Source organism: Miniopterus natalensis, chromosome 5, assembly GCF_054644295.1.
Source record: "Miniopterus natalensis isolate mMinNat1 chromosome 5, mMinNat1.hap1, whole genome shotgun sequence".
NCBI lineage: Eukaryota > Metazoa > Chordata > Mammalia > Chiroptera > Miniopteridae > Miniopterus > Miniopterus natalensis.
Window position 1 is genome coordinate 12,755,496 of NC_142085.1, and position 16,949 is coordinate 12,772,444.

General features: G+C 48.2%; 1 protein-coding gene across 1 annotated transcript in view; it reads right to left on the reverse strand.

Annotated features, from left to right (window-relative positions):
- KIF6 (kinesin family member 6) overlaps positions 1–16,949 on the reverse strand; it is a 338,850-nt gene that overhangs the window by 158,372 nt on the left and 163,529 nt on the right. The window contains exons 11-13 of the mRNA XM_087817374.1: positions 9,037–9,142; positions 8,140–8,278; positions 3,514–3,729 (exon numbers count right to left, since the gene is read on the reverse strand). Of these exons, the coding sequence (XP_087673500.1) occupies positions 3,514–3,729; positions 8,140–8,278; positions 9,037–9,142 (461 nt within the window). The remainder of the gene's footprint in view (positions 1–3,513; positions 3,730–8,139; positions 8,279–9,036; positions 9,143–16,949) is intronic.

Below are 16,949 nucleotides of genomic sequence, written 5' to 3' on the forward strand. Positions count from 1 at the left end.
AACAATCGCTCCTATTATTTCAATAAAACCAAAACAGACATTTAACCTCCAAAACAACAACAAGAAGCCCCGCAGCCTCACCCTTCCTCCCCTTGGCAGCTGCTGCACAAGGACCCCGTGGGATTCTCCAGTGAACCGTGAATTTGGTTTCATGTTCTTTTAACCGGAGAGATTTGAAAGGAGTCATTTTCAGCATAAAGTGGGGGTAAATGGAAGAAGGGGAGGATCATCTAAAGGGAGAGACAATTTCACAGCAGCCTGGGTAGAAGATAGCCAGATTTGCTAGCCCCAGGGCCGGTTAACAGAAATGAACAGCACCTACATTAGGCAGAAATACACTCAAAACAGCATGCTAATGCGTTTTTTGAATTCGGTTTAGAGTACACAGGCTGCTTGTATATAAAATAATGCAATAATAAAAGCTTAATCGGCTCCAAGGATCTTAAACGTAACAAGCTATCCCATTACCTGTTGCTTTGCAGCATGGACTCATCCACAGCAATTTTCATCCTATTTGTAGTTTTGCCAAAAAACAAAATCAATCCCCCATCTATCCCTCCTCCCAGTGCTTAGATCGTTATCAGTCCATTTGTGAGCCTGGTCCTATTTAAAGTTATTGCTAGAACTATATCCAGTGACAGTTAAAACAGCTCAAAAACCCTTTCAACTGTAAGGCTTTTCGCCAAAACTCTTTTACCTCGTTTGTACTTGGACTTTACAATTTCCATTATTTTTTCAGCGATTTTCTATTCAAGTAAACTTGATTCATACTCCAAACAAAACTATAGCCTTTCTCCATAGCAGTATCAAGGGAGGGGAGAGTTACTGCGAGCTGACTGTAATTGTGAGTTGGGAGACTGCGAGCTGCTGTGGGGAGGAAGAATTATGGGAAGAGGGATGGTGTGGGCAGGGGAAAGGGGAAACGGAGAGGGCCTGGCACCGAGCGAGGGCTGGGAGCGACGTCCAGGCCATTCCTGCCCGGGCACATGGTGTGCATGTTTGGAAAAGGCCAGTAAACAGAGTTCCTTCCATCATGAGCCTGGGGTTCCATCGTGGGTACTGATTGTGACCTTTCACGTTGGCAGACACCCCAAGACTATTTCCTCTGTGGCCAGCAATGCCATTGCTGCAGGGCCCGGGGAGGCACTGTTCTCTACCCCCATGAAGAGCCTCCCCAGCCACCCAAAGACCTGGGGGCCAACCCCCCCCATATCCTTTAGTCACCAGGCCCTATTTATCTCCTAAAGGCTTCTGATCCCCCCTCCCCGCCAGCATCCCATCCTCTGCCCTGGACTACACTCTAATGGCCTTCTAACTGGATATGCAAGCTTCGTGTCCACTGCCAATCTGTTCTCCCCAGCCTCACACCCCCCAACCCCAACCATCCTGGCCTTTCACTTCCTAAAACACTCCTTTCTACACAAAGGCCCTGAAAGCTACTGTTCTGCTTGCAACATTCCTTCCAGCCACACTCCCACCCCATGACCCCCTTTGGACCTTCCTGGTCTCAACTTGAGGTAGGGTTCCCCGTACGCGCTCTCTCAGTAATACAGGGGTGTGCTTTGTAATTAATTGTTCAAGGCCCTCTTCTCTGTCGGTCTGCAAGCACTCAGAGGTCAGAGATTGTGTTTGTCCATGGACGTCCTAATTTGTAATGTGGGTAAAACAAGACCTTACGGGGCAAAGATTAGAAAAGTTAATTCAGGTAGAGAACTCTGAATAGTACCTGATGTATATAAGGGCTATGTAGGCTTTCGCTACAATAATAATAATTAGCACAGTACCTAGAACAAAGTGTACTCAATAAATATATGTTGAAGGGATAAATGAATGAATAAATAGGAGAATGAACTGATAAATTCACGAATCTAGAGGGTCTTTTACTTTTCCACCAGCTGTTACCCATCACAGAGTTCAGGAATGCTGGAGAGAACACAGTCACAGAGACGAGTAACATACCCCATCTACAGCCACCATGATAAATGGTAAAATAGCATTTTTTGGTTTCCTATGATTTTGAATTTATCCTACAGTGTTACTAAAAAAAATATCCAATGCAAGAAGATTTGGAATGAAAAGATAAAGGGGGTCAAATATATGGTAATGGCAGGAATCTAGACTTCAGGTGGGGAGCACACAATAGAGTACACAGATGGTGAATTATAACCTTGCACCCAAGAAAACTATATAATGTTATGAACCAATGTTACCCCAATAAATTTTAAAAAAATAGATAAAGGGACATAATATCACAAACTATATATTCAGGCTTCTCAATCTTGTCTTTATAAACCAAAAAATGTATTTCATTTAAAAAAAAAAAACGTTCTTAGTGATTTTTAGAGAGAGGAAGGGAGAGAGATAGAGAGATAGAAGCATTGATGCTAGAGAAACATCAATGAGCTGCCTCCTGCGTGCCCCTTACTGGGGATCGAACCCCTACCCTGGGCATGTATCCTGACCAGGAACTGAACTGTGACCTCTTGGTTCATGGTTGACACTCAACTACTGAGCCACACTGGTCAAGCAAAAATGTATTTCTTAGCGAGAACCATACTCTACTTATTCCCAAGCGAAATCCTGTAGGAAACCATGCATGTCAGGTCACCAATTCCAACAAACATTTACCCGGAAAGCGTCAACCTATGTTGTCAAAAGGCAAGCTTTCTCCCACTTTGTTCTAGCACACTCCATATTTCAGATTCGCCCACGCCCTCAAGAGAAGGGCATCAGGCACATTACTGCACATCGAGCTCGGCTGGTCCAGTAGAGAAAGAAGAGTGCACCGACCAGTCGGGGGCCAGGTGGTCCCGTAGCTGAGATACTGACACACTCATCAAACGCTACAGGTGGGGGCGGAGCCTGAGTCGGCCCAACGCTGTGATATTTATTGTCTGGCACAGTTTTGTTTGTTTATTGCCCTGTATGTCAGACTCTGATAATATCTTTAAGTTATTTTGTGGCAGAAAGCTCATCTGAATTTAGAAATAAGCACTGTGTCATCACGTCAGCAATGCCACATCTGTCCTTGTTCTTTCCCTCCTATGTCAGGGGAAAGTCTTTCTTTCTTTCTACTGTGGCCCTGGACCCATCTCTTTCTGCCTCTGAGCTCTGTGACAGTTCAGACATTGTTTTTTCAGTTCAGCCATCAGCTTTGGAAACTGATATTTCATTTATTTGATGGTTGTAATAAAAATTCTAAAAACAAATTGGTAGAGCCTCATCGTTGCACATTGAAAACTGAAGGGCGCCACACTGAATTCCACTGTGGAGCACGAGGAATTCTGGATGTCTTTTGAGGATGGACAAACTTTACCCAGGGCCTTTTGCAGCTGCTGCTATAGCTACAAAACCTCAAGAGATATTAGTAATAAGAACAAGGACAAGATTACAGTGATGAGGGTGATGATAAAATTATAACTGTTTGCACTTTTTACTGTTTATATGGATGCATAATTTATGAGAGTCCATTTAAGGCTATATAATCTATATTTACAAGTAAATATCACTGACCTGTTTTTCTGTGGAGCAGGCCGGACCTGTGTCTGAGAGTGTCGGGGTCCCGGCCCTGTGTGGGTGCTGGGGGCGGCAGTGCCCCGGCACCGTCGGGGCTCCCGGGCACGCAGGGCGGGCTCGGAGCGTGCCGGGAGTTGCTCCTCTCCTTGCCGGGGAAGCGGAGGGCGTCCTGGACTTTCTTCTTCTCCTTCCTTAACATACCAACCAGAATATCTGAGATGTGATTTAAGGATTCCACGGTTTATGCTAGATTATAATGGTCAAAACACCAACGTTTCAAATGAGATTAATATTCCCAATAACACCCCCCATTTGTCCTGTGGCAGAGACTGACTAGGGGACGTCCTCAATCTCCTGGAGTCACAGACACCTGGCAGGCTCCTGGTCGTTAGGGACGGTGCCATCACAGGGAAAGAGCAAACGCAAAGGCCTCAACATGTTCTGAGTGGCAACCAATGAAGCCTTAAAACCTTTATGGAAGGTTTATAAGAATAAAATGAACACTAAGTAGGAGTAAGCAATGGGTCTATGGCTACATCAGGGAGTAAATAAGAGTTTAATCCAGGAAGCTGCTCAGGACGGGGGAGAGAGATGGCCAGACCTGCCCCGCTGGCGGATGGGCCAGACAACCCTGCTCGCCAGAGCCCCACTGTGCTTAGTCAGAGTATCTTCAAGTGGCTTTAAAGTCACTTTGTTTAAAATATCTAATTTGGATCTGAAATTGAACTGGAAAGAGCTAAATTATTAGTATACGTCATTTAAAAATGTACCTTTGTAGACCATTCAGATACACTACGGGTACTGGCAATGTGATAAAATCATGCCATTCTCCCCTGCTCCACTCTTCTGTCAGGTTCAGGAGGCCCTGACCTCTAAGGGGGTCTTGCCATTGCTGCAAGGAAAAATGATAATCCGCCCGAGAATGTCAGGACTCTAACTGCATACGCAGCAAGACCAATTCAAGACCTTCGCCATCCCTAGAGGTGGCTTCGTTAATGCAAGACCTTGAGAGAATATGAGGGCAGTGCAGGAGAGAGGCTGGCGCTCAGGAAGGAGAGGGGGCCCCGCTTACACTTATTCTTGGGCAAGTCGCACGGAAACCGTTCGACCTTCATCTTCCTCCTCAGCTTCGATGCCAACTTTCCAGTCTCTGGAAGGATGATCAGTTATTCCTCTTACAGTCCCAATGTGGCTTCTATTCTTTGCCTCAAAAAAACTTGTACCCACGAAAGGTGTTCACACCTTCCATGGTGTCCAGGCGTTGTCCTGACAGAGGAGGACAGGCTCTGCCCAGGTCGGCCACTCCTCGCTGTAGGCACCTGAGTGTCAGCTGGGTTCCCACACTGCAGGGGCAACGGGCGCTCAAGTACCCGTCTGAGGATGTGCATTGGAGCCTGTACTATGAGCCAGGGAGTATCCCAGGGACAGAAATAGGACAGTAAAAAGGCAGCCTGTCACGAAGCAGATGTCCTGCTGGGGAAGACAGGTCAGGTCACACACATGCAGGCCCACATGCGTGCACATGCACGCACACGTGCACACACACATGCACACACACATGCACACACAAGCTAGAGAATGAAAGTGCCAGGGGGCTCATTTTAAAAATGTCAAGATCAACTGAGGGCCTGGCGGGGGGCTGGGAGTGTGGGGTAGAGGGGGTCAGTGGGGGAAAGAAGGGGACATCTGTAATACTTTCAGAAATAAAGATACATTTTTTAAGAAATCAACTGAGTGGCTACTGTACATTGGGTGCGACCCTTTCTAAGAGTGACGTTTACATGCTGAGATCTGAATGACAGGCCGGATCAGGCAGAGAGAGAGCCCCCGAGCAGAGGAAACGGCTAGAGCTGAAACCCTAAGGAGAAACAGGCTTAGCAATGTTCCCGAGCAGAGGCTATTTTGCCATCCAGGGGACATTTGGCCAGGTCTGGAGACATTTTTGGTGTCAGACTGGAGTGGGGGTAGGTGCTGTGACTGAAAGCTGCTGGGTAGAGCCAGAGGTGGGGTTGCACATCCTGCGGTGCACAGGAGAGCCCCACAGCGTAGACTGTCCAGCCCCAGGTCAGTGGTGCCAAAGCTGAAGAACCTGTGTTAGAACAACAACAAAAAGGCACTGTGACCAAAGCCTGACACTCGGAACAGGGGCGTAAGAAGTGAAGTCAGGGGTGGCGGGGGCAGGACCGCACAAGGCCTCGCCATCTGGAGGAAGGACCCGGGACTGTACTCCAAGCTTAACGGGGAGCCCCGGGCAGGCTGAGCAGACAGGCCGTGTCCGACTCACGTTTCATAAAGACCTTTGCCGCCTGCCTTCCTCTCCCCTTTCCTCGTCTTCTTCCCCTCCCTCTGCTTGACGAGGGCCTTCCTTGGTGTCCAGCGCTGTGTGGGTACCAAGGGACACCCATTACATGTTTTCTGAAGGGGCGTCTGAACTATATTCAAACCGGTGATGCTCCTGAAACGACGTCACTTTCGCTCTCTTTCCAAGACAAACGCTCACTGTGGCCTCCTCATTTTGGCTGCATCGCTGTCTTTTGCTGACCTCGAGCAGCGCACTTTTTCCCGGTCAAGTCACGTCTTTCTTACCCTTCCAGCCACAGTCTTGGCCTCCCTGGTTCTACAAAAAATATGTGAAAATATCCTCCAATCCGACTGTGAAAAACGACGACGTTTCGGGGTCCTTTCCTGGTCATTAGCCCTTGGTAAGTGTCAACTCCGTGATGAGCAGATCTTGGCCGTTTCTCCCCTTGAGTTCCCCGTCTGCAGCCGCATGTCCCGATCTCTGCACGGCCCAGGGCCCAGGGCTCCTCCAGGGAGAGTCTCGCCGGCCTGCTCGGCGCCCGGGGCTCTCCCCGAGGAGCCGGACAGCTTCACTGACCAGCGTGGACCGGTGCCTGCAGGGCGAGGACATCAGTGTGGGTGCGGACCTTAGGTTCAGTGTTCCTTTCCCCGTGCCTCCTGCGCCCCATCATTTTGAATGGGCCTAGAAGGAGGGGACCCTGCTCAGTCAGGAGAGACTCTGGTGTGGCCCCCGTGACCCACAGCGCCCGGATTTGCCTCTGAGGAAGGGAGTGGATGTACGGCTCTCTCTCCCCCTCTTTGTATAATAAACATATACACGCAGGCCTAGGCTGCCCCGTCCCTGTCACGTCTCATTGCATCCCTCCTTCTGCACAGACAGCCATGAGCCCAGACGGGGATTAAGAAGCTGGTAGGAGTGTTTAGGGGAGTAGATCCTCAATCAGGATCACGGCCAGGAGCAGAAGCAGAGCTCAGACTGCGGCTGGGCCGGGGCCAGGGCCGGGGCCGGGGCTGAGGTCTGGGCTGGGACCGTCGGGGAGGTGGGGGGGGGGAGAGGGAAAGGAATGCAGGGGTGATAGCACCTGTGGGCAGCCTCCCCAGGCGGGCCCGTGTGGGAGCGTCCGGCACAGCTGAACCTGCTGTTACTGGCTGGCTGATAAAGCAGCTAGAGCTCATTGGAACCAGACATCCAGGGCCTGCTAATTCTCAACTAAAATTAGAGGCTGAAGTTAATCAGGCACCGTGCCTGCCTCCCGTGTGTGTGTGTGTGTGTGTGTGTGCTGTGCACTAGATTCCCTTCATGTAGGTTATTTTTATGCATTTTGCACAATAGCTGAAGCTAAAATGCCTTTTAGAAAATTTTCTAAAACAAACCAAAATACCTATTCATAAAGAACTGACCAAAATAATTTCTTGTGCATGTTTACAGTCTGCAAACATAATGGAAATGTCAAATCTTTCATAAGAGGCATGAAAGATAAAATAGGAAACAATACTGAAGAAATGCTGGGGACACCTGAGGTCTCGCTCCACCAACAGGGGCTCTTTAGAAGTAACCACCTAGCGGTGGCTGGAGGCAACTCCCAGGGTGGCTACCGCGGTCAGCACCCAAAATACACGGCCTCCTGGAGCCCAGAGACTTCCGTCTTCAACACTCACACACACTCACTTCCAAATGTGGGAACGTCCGTAAGTGGAACCCAAAGCAGTAGATCTGGCTTTTCAATAAAAAGTTACATTTAAATCAATCTCTGCTCTTCATAAGCTAAACACCGTTTGTCATTTTTCAGCCATCATTTCAGTTTCACCCACACACAAGCCACAAATTCTGGGCCATGGTGAGGCTGCGGTCGGCCCGGTGTCCGGTCAGCCCGCTAAAGATAACCAGTTAGAGAGCTGGCTCGGGACTAAAACAGAAAGAGCACCGCAGAGCAGTCAAAAATATTTTTAAAATTTTAATGTTAAAAGATGGTATGGAAGAAGCCCATACTTTTCAATAAACTGAAATTTTAGTCTCTCTCTCTCTCTCTTTCTCTCTCTCCCTCTCTCTCTCTCTATATATAAAACTGAAACATTATAGTAACTATATCTGGCTAAAAACAAAGTAAAGCTTTTTCTCTTCTAGCACCTCCATTGCTCACCAGTTGCTCCACTGTGTTTGCTGAAGGGACATTTTAGGAAAGAGGCGTGTGAGTTGGAGGCAGGGGGCTGGGTGGCGTGGCCGGGGGTGGGGGGGGGTGGGGGGTGGGGCACTCGGCGGTCCCCCTCCCTGCTCCGGCCTGCAGGGGAGAGCCAGAGTTTCGAGGGCTCCGCAAAGGATACTGATCTCGTTATCTCTCTGCTGCAGGACATCCCGCAGCTTTCTGAACTCTTCCTCTTTGAGCGGTTCTTGGCAGCCCTGGTCTTTGATTTCGGAGGACACGGTGCTCGTCCCGAGGCCCTTCTGGCCGTTCAGTAGTTTCTGGAAGGTGAGATAAGAGCTGTGTCCTTACCTCTGCTCCAGGCTTGCTTCTCCGGCTCCTTCGCCTTTCGGTGGCCCACGCAGCCAGGCGGGCCCTCCATGGCCCCTCTCCGTCCCCATACCCTCCGCGATCTGTCATCTTCGCCCCTGAACTGGGAAAGCCCTGCTCAGACGTGACCTCCTCTCCGATTCTTCCCCTCTCTAAAAGAACACCTGCCGTGCGCTGCGCCGCCCCTCACTATCTGCCATCTCCCAGACTCGCTCACGCAACGCTGCCTTCCCGGTGCCCGGCCCGCGGCAGGCCCACAGCGACGCGGGTGATGTTAAGGAATTATGCCAGGTTACAGGTGCGAAAGAAGCAAGTTAACAATAGTGCTTGTCATCATAAAAGGTAAGACTGAAGGCAGAGAAAAGCTGAGGATTTATACGGATAAACAGAAACTGCTGGGGGAAAAGGAAAGATCGCATTCTCTTGGCACAGCTTGAAAATAGATGGCTTTTGAGCAGGGAGCTAGTCTCCGCAGAAGGTAGAGGCTCCTGGCAAAAGAGGTAGAAGTCTACGGTCCGAGCTTATTCCTTGGAACTGAGAGACGAGCTCTGAAGGAACCCAGCGCCAGTCACAGCCTCGGTGGGAAGATCAGACCGTCCTGGCCATGAGGCTGGGCCCGGCCTTCTCAGAGCCGGTCAACTAGGGAAGCGTTACTGAGGTTTGAACATGGTCAGGGAGGCTTCCACCAGGGGACAATGCTTACAATTACCTTTAAGTGATGGAAACAGTGATGAATTTTACGCATATCGGCGCCAACCTCCAGTCTACTCTCCGGATCCTGGTCTTCCAAAAAGGATGCTATTAGTTTTTCCAACCTGAAAATACATAATGAATGAGAAGCCACTATGAGCTAGAAGCTTTAGAAAGTCCAGTGGCATTACTTGCTTGGTTAACATTTGAAGCACAGGTTATTGCTCCTAGTTCTTTATGAAAATATGGTTGTCCGAATGATTTGACTCTAAATATTGAAGATAAAGTCACAAGCTGGCAAAGTGAGATCTGAAATGATGCAATTATTCGCAATTAATTTCCAAATGAAGCTTTCAATATAAGAATCACTTGATTTCTACAAAACATGGACTCCAGCCAAACTGAATTTCTATGCCCCTGTGCCCACCTGCAACATTACTAGAGAAAGTAATGAAAACGTTTATTAGTTTCCTTAAAAGTGCCTGCTACTCGGCCTCAGCAATGGCCTCAAGGGTGCTGCACAGCCCTCGTCAGCACTCCTGGTTGGCAGTCTTCACGGTGGCTGTTCCGAATCGCCCCGCAGCGCCCCAGCCTTCCGCCACCCCGTCATTCTGTCCATAAGGGAGCTTCCCTCTCGACTGAGGAAGTCAAAGCTGTTACAAGTGGGCCCTTGGGTTTCCTTTCCCTTCATCTCAGAGCGTCTCTGCCTCGCCCCCCAGGACCTCTTCCCTCTGTTACATATCAGGTAACACCCATCTTCCTTTCCATGACCAGTGTCCCCCTTTGGGGTCTCTTCAGGCTTCTACAGGGCTACCCAACGAATTTCCCCTTTGTTACCTCTCCACAGTGACCCTTTCCCCTCTGCTTACAATGGTTTGAATGGTTTTTCCTATTCTTTTTAAAAATATATATATCTTTATTGATTTCAGAGAGAGGAAAGGAGAGGGAGAGAGAGAGAGAGAAACATCAATGATGAGAGAGTCATTGATCGGCTGTCTCCCACGTACCCCTTGCCGGGGCTGGAGCCAGCAACCCGGGCATGTGCCCTGACCAGGAATCGAACCTAGATCTCCTGGATCCTAGGAGAGCCGCGCCAGCTGGACTGTTTTTCCTATTCTTAAACGAAACAAAATAGGAAACAAAACACCTCTCTTTGGAGGGACCGCCCAGCCACTCTTCTCGGAAGTCCTGCTTCAGTCCGTCGCTTTATGGGTGTTCACCACAGTCCACGTTGCATCCTAGAGTCTGTGCCGCCTCAGCTCCCCCACCAGTTTATAAGCACCATGAGGCAATTCTGGGCTCTTACTCCCTTTGTGACCCCCTCCCCAACCCTGGGCGAGGAGCAGTGCGCGCATCAGGCTCTCGAAGAAACATGTTAATTAGCTAATGGATTCATTTCCATGGAGATGCTCCCCTTCTGTGCTGAAATGGAGCCCTTTATAAGGAAGGCGAGGATGGCCGTCAGGATCTAGGACACTGAGTATTGTAACAGGGCAGCACCGCATCTTTCCCACATTATTATGAAAGTATTTGCATACTTTCAGCACCTTGTTTAACTGTACACATTTCCCTTCCACTGTTACTATCAGCCCACTGACGTGCGAATTTCCATCATAGAGCAGCTTGGGCTCCACTTCCGCCTCTTCCTGTCCCTGTGACATGCAGTAGCTGATGTTTGCAAGTGTGAGGCAGTTTATGTTTCTATTTTAAGGGGTTTTTTCAGGTGGAAGAATACTTGTCATTCGTAATATTTGCCGATGGACAGCATGTTTCTTTGCAGAATAGAGCCGCAAACCTCCAGGCACATGAGAGATTCGTCTCTGATACACACATTTTTATGCTTTTATGTAAAATTTTATAATATGCATGTTGATGAAAAATCCAAACAATACAGATGTGACTCAATTAAAAAGTACACATTCCTCTCCTCCCCTCCTCCGACACCATTCCCGCGTCTTCCTTGTTCACTCTGGGTACCTTGGGGAATCCACTGGTAACAGTTAATTTGTTCTTCTAGCTCGTAACGAGGCAGATACCTATATCCACATGTTTGAAGATTTTGTTTGTTTGTTCTTACAAAAATTAAATCCCACCATGAATAGTGTTCTGCATCATTATTTTTCTAAACGAATTATAACATGTATTCTTCCATTCATTGCATATAGAGTAAAGCTGTTTCATTTTTTATGGCTACATAATATTCCACAGCCTGGGTCTACTGCCCTCTCCTGATGGACACTGAGGAGACATATTCGTAGTTGGTACTTTCCTCTGTAACCCACGAGGAGGCCTGGATCTACAATTCCCACTGACCGAGGCTTCAAAAATAGTGATGTTTATCGACTCGTATCACCCTGAATACCTGGGAGACATTCTGGAACTTCGAACGTCACCCTTAGTTCTAGGATCTACCCGTTTTCTGGAGTAAAAGCCCTTTGTGGTTTCCAGTGTCCACAAAATTTCTATCAGACAATATTAGGTTAGGAGCCATGGTTAATCAATCGATCCTTCCTTACTGCTTTTCTTTAGAAAATGACTTCTCCTGCACAGCTTGATCATGAAGCATGTATTCTAGGACGCATGCCAGGAAGGAGGACTGAGTGGGATCCTAGCTCTCAGGAAGGCATTATAAGACATAAACCCGCTGATCACTCGGCCTCCCCGGGCCTTGGCTATAACGTCAAGGCTCGAGTCTCACAAAATCACAGTATGGGATACAAGGAGCACCAGGGACAGGACCCAAACAAAAACTTCTTCCTAAATGAAAGAACTGAGCACTTCATCCTTTCTGGGACTCGACTAGTTTGCTACAAAACTAATACTAAAAATTAGGCCTTTTGATGTGCAATTTTTTTCCTCAGTGCTTGAGACCACAGGTCCCCTTTGGATAAGAAAAATGCTTGGTTTTCCCTTCATACATTTGCTGAATTTATTTTCCTATCAACCAAGGACTTGGTCTAATAATTAAAATGTAAATAAATGCCTAGTTCAGCTGTTTCCGATGTACTTCTCTAGCAGCTAGGAGTGAACGATTGACCTCAAATTCCCTGTGTTTTCTTATCTCCAAAAACAGTCCCCAGGTTCATACCTGTCCCTGCTCCCCCGGAGGGGTCTCCCAGCTGCCAGAACCCCACGGGGCCGGTGAGGGGCTGTTTGCAGAACAAGCTCTCTAGGGAGGCGGAGTGAGCGGAATAAAGTCAGTTCTTTAGGAAGTGCCCAAGTAAACAAGCAACTTGGCTTTTCTCTACTTTCACTAAGAGAAAAGAAAGAAAAGAACCCTGGGGGAGAAGTGAACATAAATGTACACCCGTCAGTCCTCACTCCTGCGGACAGGAAAGATCATGGACAATCTGCTCCCATCTGAGCGAACGCCCCGCGTGGCCGGCGGCAGGTGACCGGTGGACGCTTGGCGACCACACGCATCTCCACCACGCTGACCGCGGGCAGCCTAGCCCCGCAACGACTGCGTGAGGGACTGATGCCTGGCCGCATCCTAAGCGCTGGCCACATTCCTACGATGTGCTTTGCCCCCTGAGACCAGCACTCCTTTCTTTCTGCTCCCACTATCTCTTGCCCCAAAGTGCAGTTTTGTCTGCAGCCACAGACTTGTGGAAATGTACATTTAATACTGCAAATAAAAAGGCAAGCAAGTTAATTATCACTAACAGCAGCTAATATTATTTGCGCGAGCACTAAATGCTAGATACTGTTCTGTGCCTTCGAATACATCATTTTAAAAAAAATAAGTTTTTAATGATTTTTTTAGAGGGAGAGGAAGGGAGAGGGAGAGAGAGATAGAAACATCGATGAGAGAGAAACACTGATCAGCTGCCTCCTGCCTCTGACCAGGAATCGAACCAGCAACCTCTCGGTTCATGGGATGACATTCAACCAACTGAGCCGCACTGGCCGGGCTGAATACATCATTTCTTTAATCCTCACGGCGAGATAAGTACCATTATTACCTTCTCTCATAGGTGAAGAATCAGAAGCACAGAAGTTACGTATCTTGCCCAAGGTCACATAGCTAGCAAACGATGGAGCTGGACTCAAACTCAGTAGGCCGGGTTCAGGAGCCAAGTTTTCAGGCATTACATCCATCACACTATAGAAGAGTCACTACCTTTATTTAAGTACCCTGTTGGACAACGTGTTTACAAAAAAGAACACCACACCCGCTAGAATTCTCCCAGGAGGTGAACAGGCCCACGGACAAGCAGGGTTAGCTGAGTAGCAGGTGCCTCCGTCTTCACCAGGCCGCCGGCCAGCGTGACCTATGACAGTGACACGAGTCAGAAAAGACTCGGACGCCGCACTGGGAGGCTCGTTACACAAACCACGGCACGATTGTGCTGAGTTCAGCGACTACGGCGGCGAAGAGAGAGGTGTATTTATTCACCCTAAAAACACTGCACTACATTATGATGGGGTAACAGGAACCCCTTCACAGGGATTCTGCCAGTACCTTGTAGCACCCAAAACGACAGAAGAGAAGAGATAAAAAAGGAAGGGAGGGGAGGACGGAGGGACGGAGGGAGGGAGGGAGGGAGGGAAACCAGCCTGACTTCTGCCCAGTTGCCTTGGCTCAGGAACATTTATCATCTCCCTGTGAAAAGAAACACTGGTGATCCAAGCTGAGCTCACTCTCCTGCAATATTTTTATGATTCTGTTACATTTAACTATTTATTAAATGAAGTTCACTGTTCATTTAGTGAGTGTGATTATGTTTTTATTATTCTGAAATAATCTTTGTTTCTAAAAGTATTGTATAAACACGCCCTGGTCAGCTGCAGCTCTAGCATGGGCCTGGGCCCGTCTGGGGGAAGCTAGAGTAGAGAGCAGGCCTCGGCGCGCAGGGCGGCCCATTCCCACCCAGGGCAGCCGCGGAGGCGCGGCCGGCGGGCGAGAGCACGCCCCTGAGACCGGGGCCAGGATAACAGTGTCACACAGTACCGGCTACTCCAGGGGGCTCACGAAAAGCAGGCGAGGGGGGAGCAGCGCCGGGAGCCGGAGAGCGAGGTGGATAAAGCCATCCAGTTGCTGGTCGGGCTGCCTTGTGGGGGACGCACGAAGCGCCCGGCGTCCCTGAGCTGGGGTCCTTGGCTCATCGGCTTCTCGCCGGTTCTCGGAGGGGCGCGGGCAGCTCCTTCCCGAGCCAGAAGGAGTTCTGATTTAAGAACCTAACTGGTATCAGCCGCACCAAAAAGTATCAAAATCCGCTTGACCTCCACCAATCATGTGGCCTTGAGGGACGGCTCCATCAAGGCTGGGTGGGCTCCCACGGGGTCAAGAAACGGGGATACTGACAAACTGCAGGTGCCTACTAACACGAGCAAAGGTCTCAGAAAGAGCCGGGTAACAGCGATAAAGATGTAACAGGAACCTGATAACTCTTAATGTCCAGGAACATGATAATTAAATAGGGACAGTGAGCGAATAGTGACACAGTTAAAAAAACTGACCAGGGTAGGTAAGGGGTGTGGCTGAATAATCTCAATTATTAACTAACTCGCCACCCAATATGGCTCACAGATTTCTCATCTGCAAAATATGCAAAATAACATCATCTTTAAACTCCTTAAGCTCTGTGAAATAAGATAATGCAAGGAACAAAGGGAGGGCGCTTACTGCCGGGCCCATTAATGTCTTGCTTTTCCGAGTGTGACCAGGAGGCCAACCTAAGGGGCATCACCTGGGAGCCGCTAGGCCCCCCCCAGACCTGCTGGACCTGCATTTAGACAGCATTCCTGCGCGATCTGATTCACGCTAATTCATAACGCTCAAGAAGGGCGCCAAGGCAACCTGCTGTTGAATGCTGAGTCAAGAATATATACACATCTTTTCAGTTCTAGAAACCAAACAAATAAGCAACTTGAAATGTTAAATGAGAGGAACGAACGTCCTTGGATGGTCAACTACGTCCTGGCCACTGTGCTAGTGACTTTGCATTGGTTTTCTTATTTAAGTGGAAAAGGAATTAAGGAGAATCTCATAGTCAGTTTTCCTTTGCAACGGCCTTCTCCCAGTTACTTTCCTGTTACTTTTACTGGACTCTCACATGTGTTTTGTTGTCCATCTGTACAATAAGCCTGTAAGTTATCTTTTCTCTCTCATAGATGAGGCTGGGAAAGCTCAGAGAAGTCGAGTAACTTGCATATTGTTGCAAAGTGAGGGAACCGAAGCACTGGGATTTAAAGGCAGGTCTTCTGAATCAGGAGCCCCCACTCTTTCCACACAAAGCGTCTCAACCAATTCCAAAAAATGTCCCCCAGTCTCGTAACCCCTGATATGCTAAATTTTTATTTTCAGTCCAGAACTTTCCTGTACATTTTTTAAAAACAAGTAAAGATGCAAACAAGGCCAACGAGATCATCAAGTAGATTTCGTGTCTGGCATCTCAAAGGAAAGAAATTTTAAGAGGATTCAATAATGGGGGTTCTTGGGACCTTGTGGTGGGAAGGCAAAGGAAGGCCTAATTTTGACTTTGCTAACATGATGGGCTTCTTTTATGGGGTGTGACCCTTTAAAACACACAGTGTTGGGATAGCATGTAATTTACAAAAGGAAAGTTCAGATAAGAGCAATAAATTCACAATTTATGATTAATTACAATCCACAGGACATGAAACACTGCAGGCTGAGATTGTGCCAACAGGACTACGACCGAAGGAAACTATATAAATATTTTTCAAGGTCATTAGTTTCATGTTTGCTTTTTGCTAGATTCTGCTGAAAAGATCGATTCCCAACTGGCTTAAAGGTAGTTGCTTCAGGATTTTTTTCTTTTAGAAGCCTCTGGTCTGTGACAAGTATTATATACATTACACACTCCCTTCGCCCCAACCAGTAAGTGAACGGCGCGCCCCTCACGCACAGAACTGAGCTCCATGTCAGCCACTTGGTTGAGCGAGCTCCCTTTGGCATCAGTAGGAGGCGGGAAGGCTCCTGGTTCGGTGGTGCAGGGGAAATTCCCACGCAGGCTTGCCTTCAGGGCGTATCTTAGGGTGCATGCTTCCTTCGCCTCCACGAAAGCAGTTATGCGGCGCCCCGGATGCAGAGCTGCGCCACTGCTCAATCGGATCTTTCAGTGTTTTGAAGGAGTAAATGTGAAAAATCCAAGCCGAAGTCCACCCTTCTTCCCCCTCTAAGGGTGAAGAGTGGCTGGCTTAGAGGGAATGCACTTGTGGCCATGGACCTCAGTTTATGGAAACTTAAAAACTACTTTGAAGTAATTTAAAATAAACTAGAACAACTTTAAAGCTACCAAAGACATATTTTAAGGTCCTTTATGATGCAATGATGAAGGCTTTTGAAAAGTTATAAAAATTATTTCTGATTTTGTCTGTCCAGATGGTCATACATCCAGCTTACTTAAAGGCACATATATCTTGGTGTGATTAAACATTTTAACTTCAGTAGACACAGAAAGTCTCAGTGGTTTAGAACAAATGTAAATAAGAGATGAAAACAGCATAAATTAATCAACCCATAGGTATTCCTAATTCCCTCTTTACATTCTCTGGGTATCTTTTGAGCTCCTTGTTTGCTACAGGCAAACACTCAGTTACTGGTGTTTAATGTAAACACGAATGCTCATCTACATAATTCCATAATGAAGAAGAAACTGACTTACAGGGGAGAGAATGGGGGGGCGGAGAAGCCAGTTAGGGAGCAGGATAGCTGGCAGCAGGGAAGCAGAAGACACAGGTCACATTCAGGGAGGCAGCGATGACAGTCAACAGAAACAAGGGAGGAAAGGCTTCCTATCTTTACGGAGGAGGTGGAAGGAGGAGGTAAACTGCTAAAGCTTAGAGGGGCGTGCAGGGGACAGCCAGGCACCCGGGGAAGGGACTGAGAAAGAGCCATCGCATCAGACAGTGGAGAAACTCCCAAGGGAGCCCCCCTGACGCGGACACCCGGAGAGCGACCAG